The sequence below is a fragment of the Lottia gigantea genome (assembly GCF_000327385.1).
Source record: "Lottia gigantea unplaced genomic scaffold LOTGIsca_30, whole genome shotgun sequence".
Taxonomy (NCBI): domain Eukaryota; kingdom Metazoa; phylum Mollusca; class Gastropoda; family Lottiidae; genus Lottia; species Lottia gigantea.
In genome coordinates this window covers 1,093,407-1,109,319 of record NW_008708987.1, presented here as the reverse complement: position 1 = coordinate 1,109,319, position 15,913 = coordinate 1,093,407, and the positions used below count along the sequence as shown (strand labels likewise).

Here is a 15,913-nt window from a genome sequence, read left to right as displayed (position 1 = left end):
TGTGGTTTGTGTCCTAGGGTGGTGTTAGGGGGTTTTTTCGTAACAAAACCATATGACCCCCTTCTCCAATCCCACCCAGTCTATGAGGCATGTTATTTCGTATACACACAATCAAAAAAGACAAGAGATGGAAATATAACATATATTTATTAACTAAACTAGGTCCTCTTCTATATAAATAAATAACTTTACGGGATTATTATTGCATATTAAACTAACCTAACAACACATCATTCAACAGGTCCTTTATATCATAGCACTATGTTCTGCTTTCTGACTTTGTAAGTTCATCAAAAATCATGCTTTTGTGGTATACATGTAATTGTGAACACTCATAGCTCTTTACTTATCAGAAAAATCTGTCTCTATTCCAGCCTTTAATAGCTAGTTGTGGGCTGGGGTAAAGACAGAACAACTAGGACGTGTTTTATGGGGATTTCTCCGCACCTGTGTAGAGGCAGATGTTACTTATATTTCGTTAATTTAAAATCAATTACAATAGCGCCCTATCTAAGGCATTGCTAACACAACTTAACGGTACCACATCTATCTGAAAGCTCGCATAAAGTAAAAACTTGACAATAATATTCTCTCTTGAAAACTGCAGACGGCCTTGTTAGCAGTTTTATTTGCATTATTGCTTTTGGCAAGATTATAATCAACATTTATTAAACATACTATGCGCATAATCCATGTACAATCATCTTTTGTGACAGTTGGATTGAGAGGCTCTTCAAAGAATCTGAATGTTATCTTATTATTATATCATATTTACCGTTTAGTGACCCGAGTGCGTTGACTTAATTCTTGCTGACCAAACGTTCTGTTTATGATGAGTCGTATCATCACATGAAGTAGAACTGTTTTTTGATTCAGGGGTGGACTGAGGGGTGGACTGAGGGGTGGGACCACTGGATAGACTCCGATTAAAAGTAAAGATTTTGTCTCTTCGGATCCAATGAAAAGTATACTAGCCCAAATTCGACCAGCAAATTAAGTATAGGAGGGGAGGGAGGGGATAGGGGGGACGACAAAGATGAGAGAGTCTTCGTATAATGGGCGCCCCAGGTAACCCATTGATCTGGAGGTCCGGAGCTGCTCAGTCCGCCCTTGCTTTGATTCATTGAACATTTCAAGAAGTTGATTAAAGTATTACATTAAATACATTAAAACCAACCCAGACGTCTAGCATAGTTTGAACGTTCTAATTGTAATAACTGAAATTAACCAGAATATTGGTAGGCTACTGATTGGCGTCTGATGGTGAGAATTATTGTAGTCTGTACATAATAGCGGATATTAATTTGAAGAGTTTTAGTAAATCCTACTAATAGAGACGCGTCAGATGTTAATAATTTGACGCCTGTTAGTTAGGACAATTGTCGTGTTACGAGCAGGGGAGCATCGACAAGTACCCTGGGGATGTTTTATTCCACGTACATCAGGGTATGTTTCAGGTCAGCACTAACTAGTCCTACTTATAACGACACGCGTCCGATATTAAGCGGTAATCAAAAGTGAAATTTCTTTCGTTTCGTCTTGAATACATATTGAGATCATTCTCTGGTACCAGATCAACGACATTGAAGGAGGCCTGGTATCTGATTGGTTGCAAAATACCAGCTGACGGTCGGGAAAGACAACTACTATGACAACACTAAATGGTTATATCAAATGACAATGGTCACCAGTCACATAGCGGTGACTTCATTATATAGCACTAAAATCATGGCAAAATTATTCCTGTGTTGAAGACTTGATACATTCGGCTCTCGATATATAATAGTAACTCACAGCACAGAATGGACACTAGTAAATTCATGGGGACCCATGTGCCCCTTTTCTTGTAGCTCAAAATACCGAACGGTCACTAATGAAAATACAGAGTCATGGTCGCTATGATATCATATATATCTTAGCATCAAAATCTCATGCTACCCTCACCGATTCAAAATCACAACACCAAATGTCTCTCTGGCATCTTCGATCCGCTAATAGTCACTATTATGGCTGCCAAGCACATTTGGCTGGTGAAACTGGTTATTCACAAAAATAATAAATTCAAAATTCGTAGAACCTCGTCAAGTAAAATCACAACACATGTGGCTACCTGTCAACCTCCATCCACTAATGACCTCGATTATGTCTTCAGCACAAAACAACAAAACCATTTTTCTCATAGATTTAAATATACTACTTGAGTAGCCGATATAGCTCCACAAAAACTCAAAATGGCGGCAGCTGCAACAACAGCGACTGTACTTTTAACGGCGTTTATGATACTACCGACACATATAGATAATAAAAACTGAGCTAAAAACACCATGGAGCTAACTAAAGCTACGTCAGTCCCTAAACCACGGATTTGTTGCTTATCATGTTTGTCTCCTAAACTCGTTTCTTTTGGCGTAAACTGAAAAACAAAAATAGAGTAAAGAATGAGAGAAAAATACAACCATTTTTACATGAATAACAACACGAGGATTGTTTATACCAACTGTTCCAAACCTCTTGGTATTGAACTTTCCTCCATTCTCGTAATGTAAGGAAAGATAGAAAGAAACAACAAATTTATACAAGGATAACAAATTAGATTCATGAGGACACTTTCTACCACCAGCTGGTCCTTGGCTACATCTCTTGGAGTTAGTCATTACAGTAAACTACAATTGTATCGAGCTATAACCTAGTTTGACAGTTAGAGTATCGAATAAGAAAGTATCTATAATTATTATAATTCAATAAGTTTCAGCGTAGTTTGGACCGGTTGTCAAATAATTTCGAATTTCGAAGAAATCCTGTAGCCTGTTAGGTTCCAGAAAGCTGATTGGTCAATACCATCACTTCAATAATATTAACCAATCCGTTAATGATTAACCTAAGGTGTTTCATCTTACACTGGAAATAAGCATCTGAATTCTTAAATACAACCAATTCAATTTGAACCACTCAATATCGAGAAAGTATCGAGGAAGTTGTTGTAGAAATTTGATTTGTAGTCGGAAGAAAAGCAAGTAATTACTAGTAAATTACCTAGTACTTTTACTAATTGAAGGGAAGAATAGTTGACCCGGGAGCAAGTAATTCAATCTTCACATGTCATTCTATATATGTCATAGGTCAGATTATATTTTATAGTCAACCCTACTGAAAACAGGCGTATTTTATAACGTAAAACAATTGGTGGTCGTGGGTTTTAATCTCGGTCGGCATGTAAAAGCATCGTGAAACGCCAGTTGGTAGAAAGAATCCTCGTGAAGTTACTATCCTTGTGAAAAATGGTTTATCTTCTTGTCTTTATAACGTAGTGAGGGCCTGGTATTATGACTGACATTACCTATGCTGCCATGCCATCGACGCACTCTCTGATTTCAACGTCAAATTTTACAGTGTAAATGGCCTATAATTAGCTCTTATTTCACGCACTGTCTATAATGTTTGTTGTACTTCTAACGTCAAAATTCTTACAGTGTAGATGGCCTATAGTGTATCAGTTTTTTTACCCAGGTATAACCAGTGGCTCAACTAGGTGAGTAGGGGCTCATGGTGGACTAAAGCGGGTTGGACCTCCTCTCCTTGGAAGTAGTTGCAGTTGAACCGGGGTATAACCCACCCATGCTGCCCATAAAGCATCGTTTTCTTTACGGTCTTCTGATTTAGATCAGTCCTTTCAACTATTTGTACTTAAAATGTCACAATTTTTAAGTGTACGTTGTTTTAATCAAATAATCTGCAATGGCTGCCAATGACGCACGCAATGAAAAATTGCGAAAACTTGTGTAAAAGGCTTATAATTTTCTGTTATTCCAGAATATAAAGCTGAATAATAATATTGATATTAATCAGAATTAGAGACAATAGAAAATGAGTCTAGCTTACCAATCCTTGAGTATGATAATGAGCGACTAGAAGATAGGGCATAGTGAAGAGCGTCGCGTACATAATACCAGCTGAAGGAGATAATAGTATCACCGCTACTTTATGTCGACTTATTGCTAATATGATCATGCCAATGGAGTAGGCTAGCTGTCCATATACATATACATTCTTAGCCCCTGAAAAGATTAAGGTTATTGTTATAGAAAACAAATCAGAGGTTTCAGGGAAATATTAGATAAATCTTGTTTTATTGAATACCACGTACGATGGCGTACAATCCAATCCAATCCATGCATTCCGTGATACAAGGCTATTGTAGTCAAGGTATAAGACAAAGTTTGTCTTAGCTTGACATTGTGAAGATGTGACTGTTCTAGGGGAGTGGAGTTTGTGTGAAGCATCGGGTCAATGGGTTGGGGGGTGGAGGGGTTAGTTTGTCACGATCATTTTTCCCTGTGTACAACGATATGATGAAATTCGAACGAAGGAAGAATACTTATATAATATTATGTTATATAAGTGTCCAAACCTAGTTGAAAACCTAGTCGGCAAGTAATACTAGGTGCTCTGGTAACTGCCACGGAAAATAGTCAAAAGTAAAATGAAAAACATAATGAGCTAGTGTCATGTCGGCCTCAGTTCCGCTGACGCCACCCCACCACCCTCAACCCCAGCCACTCCCCGTGCCTCTGGCTCTGATACTTTATAGAATGGAAAATGAAACTTACCAAACCGTCGGACCAATCTATCGATACCTAAAGAATATAAAGCGCACGAGAAAGAATACAAAGACATTCCTAAAGATCCTAATCGCACGCCGTGGTCGTATCTATTATGCGAGTCACTTCCGACCGGGGCTTTTGGATTACCATGGAATACACTCTGGCCCACAAAATCCGTGAAATACAGGGAGTAACACACTAAAGAACTCCAGGAGAACAGGTTCGTCAAACACAATATAAACATAGACCATGGCATATGAATTATGGATTTCAGATAAGTCTTCAGTGTGATATCTGTGGATATTTCAATCGTCGGATCACTTTCGGAATCTCCCGGATTTGCTAATTCCAACTGACTGCTATACTGAGCATCCACCTCCGTCATAGAACTGGCTTTCCGAACTGACGGAGCTAAGTTCTTTGTAATATCCAATACTGAATCTTTCTCCTTTGTTGTAGTGGGAAAGGGATCTGAAATCGTACCGTAAGTCTTTTCTTCACCACCAATGCCTTCTTCTTCGTCCTCGGAACTTTCATTGGTGAATTTCCGGTACTTTGATTTTCCCACCTTTTTCTTTTTATGTTGAAGCCTTACGTTGGTAACGTCGAGCTCTTTCAATGGCAGCTCACGAAAACTTGTAACGGTCGACAGAACACATAGAATAAAAACTATTAGAACTAAAAAGAACACAACTCGTATATGACCACCGAATGCGGTTCCGAATTCTGTTGCGTTCCAATCCACTCCACCCATAAGATATCCGATTGATCCCCCGATCCCGGCCATCACAGTAAACATAGTCAATCCAGCCGAATGGTCTTCCGGAATGGTCACATCCAATAAATAAGCTCGACAAGGAGATTGACAAGCGTCACAATTAAAATCCAGAAAAGCAACACCAAATATGGTGAGGAGAATTCCTTTTAAGTGATCACTTGACAGGGAAAATCCTAAAAGGGGGTCGTCAGTCACCGAAGAGTTTGAGTACGAGGAATTAAAATCTGTAGACGTTTTGGAACTGTAGTTTCGGTTAATATGTCCATGAAGGATTTCATCCCCCGTGTCTCCCAAAAGGATGCCGAGACTCTCCCCGTTCGGCACTAACAAAAGTCCTATAATTATGCCAGCGGACATGAGCAATATGAACGGACGCCGACGTCCCATCTGAAAAGGACACCGATCACTTAAAGACCCCATTAAAGGAACGAGAAAGAAGCCTAATATTGGACTAACGCACCAAACCAACGTCATCAATGCAACGGGAACACCAAGTTTGAGAAGCACCGGGCTAACAAATGCTGTTTCGGCCGCATAACACAATTCGATACCGCACACCGCCGCACTCAATCTGATTAACTGGAGTTTGGATTTCTTGGATCCATCCTGAACCTCTGTTTTAATTAATCCAGCTAATCCTAATCCCACATATTGTGTATATGGATGATCCTTGATGGATTTGATGGCTCTCAGCATCCCCACTGACATCGTGGCTGTTTATTTTATTCCTGAAACACAAGAAGATATCAGTTATGAATATTAGAAGATATTGAGTAGGTTTCCTATAAGGGTTTCGGGGCATTCAGCATCCCCAGAGCAGGTCTGGTGGTCCGGCTCCTCATTCAATCATTCTGACTGTACGTCTAACACAATTTCTAAGCTAGGTATCTGTTAGCCTTTGGAATACAGATCCTAATATTTGATTTTTATGTAATGGAGCCAGTTATGACTTCTGTTTGCACCATTCGTCCAATGAATGCCAAAAGATTTACTGTCTACAAAGTGTCCACAAATGATTTGCAAAAAAATGACTATTTCATTAATTTTAATTTGTACATTATTGACTATCAATTAACTGTGATATAGATTATTTTCTCGATTTAAAACAAGTATGAAAATCTTAACTTCCGGTTCTACAAGAAATAATAATCAACGTTAAAGTTCTTATAAATACAAACAGGAATTAAATTTGAACAATAATTTGATGAACGAAAATTTTAAAAGAAACTACCTCATAAAAACAGAAGATTTTTTAACAAAGTTCCAATATAACCAGGACAATAAGTTTTGAAAAGAATGTTTCACTTAAAACAGAAGATCTTAAAATTTCAAAGTTCCAATAAAAGGATGAAAAAGTAAAACGCATGAAAACAAAAGTTCTTTATCTTTAAAAGTTCAATATAAAAGCAGAATTAAAAGTAAATTTGGAGAATAATTTTATAAACGATGCTCCGTGTACACGGTCAATTACAACTGACAATAAAATGAAAACTTTAATGATCTCGAGGACAAATTTATCAGCAAATAAAAGTTATTATACCTTTCAAAGTTGATTCCAATTGAAGTTAAACAGGAGTTAAAGCGTTCAATAATAACAGAGTGTTATCACAGAAAATATTTCACAAGACATGTCAACAGTCATCAGAACTAATGTCTACACGCGCAATTGTTCCTCTCTCGGAAACAACTGAAGAAAAAGACCACTTTCTCACTTTCTCGATTCCATGAAAGTTATTTGACGATCTTTTTAAAGCGCCGTCTCCAGGCAATGTGAAGCGTCTTGAATTAAAAGGCGAACATCGATTCGATTGCTTTAGTATAATTTGACTTGAATAGTATGTTGACGGCCAGAGATACTCAAATGGTACTTGGCTTTCTTCTTATTGCTTAGTTTTCCCACTTCCGTCTTATAAATTTATCCAATACTCTGGTTTTATTCTCTCATTGCGTGCGATTCTTCAATTTTCATTGAGTAGATCTGAATAGATATAAAGAATAATTACTGACGTGTCGGCTTGTCGTACGTATACTAATATCACTAAAGGGACCCTTACACTATAGCGAATACCAGTCGCGTATGGTTGCAAACATGTATAGCGGCTATAAGTTTTGCACGCAACTTTCAATGCAATTAAGTTGACCACTTTCATTATTCAGTTATATACGTAACTGATAATCGATATGGGGTGAACATACCTCGATTACAAGCAGCCTCCCTATCGTTTGTTTATTCGTATACGTACTCTAACGCGGACGCTTACACCTACAAAGTGTAATTTTGATGCGGCTTTCCCCTTATGATTGGCCATGGCCCTTCAGTTTATCAAACTTTTTTTAAATCCCCCAATCGTTTGATGTATTCATATTTCATAGGTGATTAAGTCTGAGATAAGCGTGGTGCTGGCTGATAACCGAGTCCTCATCAGCTCATCTTGATAGCCGTCCACTGCCGCTCTGATAACGACACCATAATTGTATTGAAGAGAGATTGGGGAGGCTGATACTCTCAGTAAATTGAAGAAATCGCCTTATCTCTATTTAGAAACGGAATATCAAATGGTTAGACTATTTTCTTTTTAATTTCTATCGTCGGTTAATATAAAATGTCCGAACGATAAGTTATTGACAACTCGCCTAGTCAAAGCATTGTTGGTTTGAGTCCCTTTGTATCTCAAAAGGCATGAGTCCTGTTTTAATGACGTTATTTTTATGAAAAACTTTAGGCGAGTAGGACCCAAAGAAGCCGTCATATTGCTCTACTTTAAGTTTCCCACAATTAGCCAAAGTTATCAAGTAACTGGTCTTACATTGCGCGTGCTTTGATTGGTTGAACATAACGTCAATAGAACGGGACTGTGGTAGAAAACATGTTAGATTACAATTGAGACTAAAATATCAGAAAAAAGGAACAAAACTTTAGTATAATTTGAACGTAGACAATGTCTACTGTGAATTTGAGTGTAGTAGGCTAAAAGGGTATATTTCACCAATCATATCAAAAAAACAAAATCGAACGCCAGATAATCAATTTCTGATACAGACGATGTTCTGTGCAATTTGGGGGTAAAGGGTGTATTTCACCAACCATTCCTTATCAAACCTGGACATATTAAGAGTAAATATCTGTTATTTTATTCTCGAGTTTTCTAATGAATTTAAATGACCAGGAATAGATTGATGTGTAATCCATAGAGACGATGAAAATATCATTACAATGTTTTTTTATTCCTTGGCTGGGAATATTCTTCCTTCCTTCCTTCCGCCGTCAAGAAGTACACTGGTATATTTTCAGATATATTGAACGTCAAGGTATTTACATGTTGTGCAATATCGTTTATAGCTACGTCACACTGGATAGGCGTCCTTAATAAGCTGTATAGCGCCGGAAAATTAGTTGAGAGCGTGTTAAGGGCGCCACCAGCGTGGTAAAAGCGTGAAGAAAACGTTCGTACGACGCTATAAACCATTGTCAATATTGCAGAAAAGGTTGGTACAACAATCAGATGCCTCTGGGGTAATGAGTTTTGAATACATGCGATAAATTTCGTATCCAAACAAAATGAATGATTGTATGGGTCTATGCATCAATGCGTGGTCTCTTCAAAACTATTACATATTTCTATCGGGTTTCACTTTACGGACTGAGGTAATAACCAAAGCCCTATATTAAGATATACACATAGGGCTTTGGTAATAACTATTCATGATGTCACGTGAATAGAAATCGGCCAACCAACACGCCTCTACATATGGTTTGTTTTGTAGATAAGAGCACACACACGAAACTTGTGAAATCCATGAACATTTCGAAATCAACATTTTTTCATATTAAAATCAACATATTTTTACAATTTCCTTTAAAGTTTTTAAAACAACATACAATAATTGCGTTAAACTCAACACTGCGTAGTAGTTTAATAACAATAGAAGTAATTTAACATCAAAGGATCTTGATTAGGTTCTTTTATTGAACGATTAATAAAACATCGGTCTGTAGCCTTGAGCGATACACTGCTTTCACATTTTCGTCACATTAACAATTAAATACGATGTCGAATTACCAACTCGGGGGTGGTAGATATTTCGGATATTACCACATACCAATCAGTTTCAAAGTAGGGGGAATGAGACCGATCGAAATTGAATATTCCAGGAATAATATTAGTCACATATTAGTGTCACTCTTTGACACAGAGTTGAAATTTCTCGAACAGATTGTAAAGGAAAGGTTACTTTTTAGGAAATGCAAGGTAGCCTAAATGAGAAAATAAGACATAGCAAACTGTTTATGCAACGACTGAATAATGATAGACTGTTGCTGATATTGTTTCAGCATTTTACAGGTGAAAAGAGGTAGGTCGGTAGGTAGATGACAAGTTAACGTTCGCTTCGGGTGGATGCTGATATTGCAACTTCAGTATACAGGTTGGTTGGTAGATGATAAGTTTACGTTCGCTTCCAGTGGATGCTGATATTGCAAACTAGGTAGTTGTTGGTAGTCGTGGTAGTTGGTAGTTGGATTGCAGGTGAAAAGGAAGGTATATTAAACTAAATAGAGGATAAAACTCCTTTAAGCGAGCATTATTTTAATTAACAAGATGGTGTATGACACTTCAAGTCAGATTTTCACAAGAAAAAAAACGATTCGTTGACATTCAAAAGAGCAATAATCAATACCAAAAATCGAAGTGTCTCTTTGGTTTGTTTTAATAAGTGGTATGGATTTTGTCGAGAATGGCCCTCCATAATTGATGCCAGCTTTTAGTCGCCATTATGTCGGTATTATTAAACGTAGGTTGTTTTATTTGAAGAAAACAATGTTCAATGATTTTTTCGAGACGTATCCTATTTTGAGATTTATCTAAAATCGTTCTACGCCTACTTACAATGGTGGGTATCAGATTTAAAAATATGATATTTGCTTTGTTTCGAGATGAGAGAGTGTCAATGGTTAAAGAAAGAAAGATGAAAAAAAAAACTATATTTTACAAGGATAACAACTTAGGTAACCGAGGATTCTGCCTGCCAGATGGTCCTTGTCCTTACCATAGAAAGGATCGTACCTGGATTATCTGTACCCTTTTACACCCCCGTTGACTGGAATAATGAAAGTGGACTCATTTAGTTGCTTTTTCAAAATCTTGTTTGATAGAGATTGATCATCCGTAATGCATGGGACACTTCTTATCAACCAGAACTCAAGCCCAGTCGCGGAGAGGTTTAATGCGTTTCAGTGACGGTAGCATGTATGCACCATCTTCAGTACAATACACTATGCCTTGCAATGTATAGAACATGTTTTAAAGTGGGTATACGTTACCATATCTGTCATCCCATCTTAATCATTGTTCTTTTTCAATTGTTTAAGTTTGTTTTCTTAACAGATTGATTTCTACAGTTCTTTCAGAGTAGTTCAGAAATAGAAACGTTTTTTGTACGTCTTGGGCAATAGTGAACTGATGTGTTCGATTGGAAATCTGAAAGAGGTTGCAGGATTAAGGTGTATGTAAATAAACAGCAATCAACATTTAATCTTTGTTAGATTGTAGGAGAACGTAGCGTCGGATTTTAATTCCGAAAAGGGATATGAACAGCTGTAATTGAGCTCTATCAGCTGGAAAAGTAAGTGTATAAAGAATAAATCCTATGAATCCGTGGCTTCTTTACAGATATCAGAATACGTAGTAAACATCAAGGAGGGGGATCTGTAAAGCTATGATAGTAACAGAGTAACCGAACGTTTCAAAAATTGAAAAATATTCTATGCATAGTTTCTTCATGTACATGTCAGGCATAAATTGATCCAGTGATATTGGTAGGTAGATGACAAGTTAACGTTCCGGTGATATTACGTGATTTTGACCTTTATAGTAGTGACGGTTGTCGGGCGCAAAGCAGACCATGCTTACTTCTTTCGCAACACCTGATGGCACTTCCCGTTTGAGGAGTCCACTACTGTACAATTATTTCTACTTGTTTTGTCATGCTACGACGGGATTTTTGGTTACTGGAATAGTTTTGCTTGTACAGATATTTATTTTTTACTACGGAAAACAACAGAATGTTACCAAAACCTGAACATATTCTAGGCGTAGTTCCTTCAGCATTGAAGACAATAAAATCGTTAAAGTTGTCAGTTTGTAAGATTCTGTGTACGGAAACTAACATTGAATAAATAAACAGTTCAATATAGTTCTGTACAATTCAAACAATCGCTGATTCAACACCCTCTCTTTGTTATCGTCGCTGAACATGGAGTTAAACTTGTTTGTAAAAGTCGACCAGTTCAGTACAAAGTTAACGTATGTTCTCTTGATTATTTTATCAGTGTTATTTATTTTAAATGCATTGTTGACTGGAAATTTGCGAAAACAACTGAATTTCGTCTAAAAGAACAGTCAATATTTAAGTCAAAAAGGCATAACTTATCTAAAACTGTGAACAACCCAGACCGACCTCTATCCTGTTTTTAGATCCTATAAAATCCTAGACAAAACAAATCCTAAATCTCTGAGATATATATATTCACAAAGCCTGCATGACTTAAATTCACCAAAAAGGAAGTGGCAATTGACAATTGAATAAAGAACGTTAGATTCTACTAAACATTTTTCACAAAACGGCCATTGAGATCAGTGGAAATACTGTAACTTAACTGTAAAGAGTCTAAAAATGCATGTTCATTAAAAAACACTTGTAACCAGCAGCGAATGAGGCTAATATACTCAGTCAGTATGAATTGAATAAACATAAACAGAATTAAAAGAGTCTGAACTGCATGTGTATAAAACGTGAAATGACTTGTAACCAGTAATATATGGAGCAAATAAAATCAGGATGAATTGAATATTTGATCAGCATTCCTTCTTTATTCACAACACTTTGAGAACAATTGAATAAACAGCTTTGACTCACACTCTCATTCACACAGCTTGAATCAGTCAGCAATGTACTTGTTTTCAAGTGTTTCTTCTATATAGTTTAATTACTAACATGTCCTTCAGTAATAATTAAATCTATTAAACTCCATCACGATATAGGTTCTAGATCTACAATAACCTGAACTAGTCGAACTGTTGATGAGTTTAATCTTGATAACTTGATATACCAGATTCTAATCGGGAAGACGGAATTACAGGCATTGTAAGAGGGTTTCAAAAACCTTTTATGTGTATTTGCATTTCCTAACTTAACATTTAATATGCGGTTAAGCATTTGTTGATGCGTTCTTTCTTAATAACTTATTATACCAGATTTTAATAGGATTTGATTAAGTGATTGTAAAGAGGTTTTCTAAATTTTTATGTGTATTTGATACACTGAAAGCATCGAGTTGCACTATTCAAACATTCCGACAACCTACCAATTCTATTACTGCAGCTTAACACCATACACAATTGCTGATATATTACTCCCCCCCCCCCCCCCTATTTTACTTGCCCCTCAAGATATATTACTTGCCCCTCCAGATATATTACTTGCCCCTCCAGATATTTTACTTGCCCCTCCATATATATTACTTGCCCCTCCATATATATTACTTGCCCCTCCATATATTTTACTTGCCCCTCCAGATATTTTACTTGCCCCTCCATATATATTACATGCCCCTCCAGATATTTTACTTGCCCCTCCATATATATTACATGCCCCTCCAGATATTTTACTTGCCCCTCCAGATATTTTACTTGCCCCTCCAGATATTTTACTTGCCCCTCCAGATATTTTACTTGCCCCTCCATATATATTACATGCCCCTCCAGATATTTTACTTGCCCCTCCACATATTTTACTTGCCCCTCCAGATATTTTACTTGCCCCTCCAGATATTTTACTTGCCCCTCCATATATATTACATGCCCCTCCAGATATTTTACTTGCCCTTCCAGATATATTACCTGATCCTCCAGATACATTACTTGCCCATTCAGATATATTACTTGCCCCTCTGGATATATGACTTGCCCCTCCGAAAAACCAAGCCTGATCTGCACTTAACAGATTGCATGGCTGGACCCAGGTTACAACACACCATCATCTGTATGCCATTTTATATTCATTAGCAACTGCGAATGAAATTCCGTGAATGGAGTAAAAGAATACACGATTTAATCAAATGTTTATGTGGTTGGCGAGTTTAAGATAAGCCGACGAAACGACAGGGCTATGAATATTTTATACCAAAACAAAGAGAATAGAAACAGCCTGATCTGCCGCTTCCGATTTGTGATGTTTTTTATATCACGATGTCGTGTGTAGCGACAATTTTTGTCTTTTTCAATTTCCAGCCCTATTGTGCGGAGACGAAATCATAATGCTGAAGAATGCTGTTATTTGTCCGTTATAAAAATCCGTACAAGCAAGACAATTCTCTTAATCAAAATCTCATCTAAAGTATGGCGAAATCGGGAGTAAAGGTTGTATAGAGGTGGACTCTCGAAAGAGAAGTACCACCATATGTTTCGACAAGAGTAAGCATGGTCTGTCTGTCTTAAATCAGGTTCGGTTGTCGTTTGTGTCGACACTCCTATTACTTCATAAACTTTAACCAGTGATTGTTGTTACATAAAGCTGTGTCTATATACACCGATGACTTCTCGAATTAATATGAACAGACTGTAGCGCAGTCCGTTAGAGGGTTGGAACATTTACATGACGTTATTTACCGTAAGTCGAACAAATGATGGTCGTGGGTTCTTTTCTCTGTCGCCGTGTGACCTAACTACACTTAAACCGATTTCTTGAAACATAGACATATTTTAAAATCTTAAGACCAAAGCAGGAAAGCATATTGCTAACAGATGAAAGTAAAAATAATATTATTATATGGTAGAGAATGTAGAATCAATGTTTTCAACTCGATTCCCTAAAGACTTTATTTAACTTCAGTAATCAATGTTATTATTCCACTTTATATCTCTAATTTGACATTGCCGACATCAATTCTCTTCTCTCTGATTTCACATCGCTTTAAGTGGAGGTTTTCACTGTTCAGATCCGATTTTAATGGTTGCTTTTTGCAAATTTTATACTTACGATCAAACAAGTAAGACAACTTTTTGGTATAATTCATCTCAATGTCAAGCTATTCAAACATCTTCACGCGTTCACATTAGCCGGGTTAAGACAGTCACACTTCACTTTCGACTGGACAGCAGGTGCCTACTTGATGACTCGCCATCCTGGCCCAGTGAAAACAGTGCAGTGTAAATGGTCGAATCCGGACCGAGTACGGTTCGCTTCAAGCGGGCCAATTTTTATGACTGTAAACGCGGCTATTGTCAAGCTATAACGAACATCTGCACAATGTCATGCTATTCGTACTGCGTCTAATACCTTGACTGTAATAGCCACCTAGTGTACAATAGACCCACCAACTAGCCAAAATACCGGCCAAATGCGGTCCCTTTTGATCTTGGATTGTAAGCTAGCGAATACAGCCGATCTGAGCCCTCGACAGAAATAAAAGTAAAAATAATTGAGAAAGGTTGCCATTGCAGTCAAGGTATAAGATGGAGACGTAGAAGATTTTAAAGATGGTAGAAGATGTTGATGAAGATGCATGTTATGTAGAGATTATCGAAATATGAAAAGTAAACACAGAATATCACTTAACCTGGTTAACTAAAAGCTCAACTATTCTTTTCAAGATTTCAATTTGTGATTAAATAAAAAAAAAACATTGATTGAATAATTCGAGCAACTCTTTAATTTGAATTTTAAAGGGACAGGTAGGTCATTTTTTTTTTACCAATCATACTTTAGTTTTTTTTAGCTAGACCAATCAGTTATAGTGTTCAAAGCTCATCGCCAAAATTTGAGCTTTGAAATCCATGTGTGTTATCCGCGGTTGAATGTTTGGGGGTTGATTTTAATCTTGAATTTATGTAAATAGTCTTCAAAAGCACTAGAAATGTACGAAAATCACATAATTCCTTTAAAACTACTTTTAAGGTAAAAAAAAATCCCAAAAATTTGAATAAATAGTTGTGCGTTTTGGATAAGAAAAATAAAACTTACCTAAATTAAATATCTCTGAACAAAAAACTTTATAAAGAGAAATATCATTTTAATGTATAATTTATTTCTCTAATCTCATGCCTGGTGGTATTACAGTAGGTGACGCCAATCACAGCTTGTTATATTCCATCAACCTTTCTACTCATTGATAACATGACGACTGAAAAATGACGAGATACCACAAAATCAATAAGAAAAGAGAAGAAATATTGTGTCCCATTGATCAACAGGAGAACTCCGACAAATCTCTCAACTTTACAAACGGGGTGCAGTGTAAGAAGAACTCCGATGTGTCAAAATCTTTTTGGGAAACCAAAATTTATTAGGTGAAGCCCCAGGTAATAATGATGTTCAAGATATAATTTGTAAAAGAAAACAGCGTTACAAAGAGAAATATAATCTGTCAAAGAATTTGTTGAAATATTTACAGATAGAGCAAAACAAGACAAAAACCAAACTGAATATCGGGCACTACAAAACGTTGACCACTTTTTAGGAGATTTTTGTACAAGAT

The 15,913-nt window shown here is 36.8% G+C and overlaps 1 protein-coding gene across 1 annotated transcript; it reads right to left on the bottom strand.

The window, feature by feature from the left end:
• Positions 1-2,176: 2,176 nt before the first annotated feature.
• Positions 2,177-6,075, bottom strand: LOTGIDRAFT_119222 (hypothetical protein; the record flags this gene model as incomplete). Its single annotated transcript, XM_009057492.1, has 5 exons — positions 2,177-2,413; positions 3,880-4,055; positions 4,608-5,091; positions 5,206-5,522; positions 5,622-6,075. The coding sequence occupies 5 exons, from the start codon at positions 6,073-6,075 to the stop codon at positions 2,177-2,179; spliced, it is 1,668 nt and encodes a 555-aa protein (XP_009055740.1).
• Between the last annotated feature and the right edge of the window lie 9,838 nt (positions 6,076-15,913).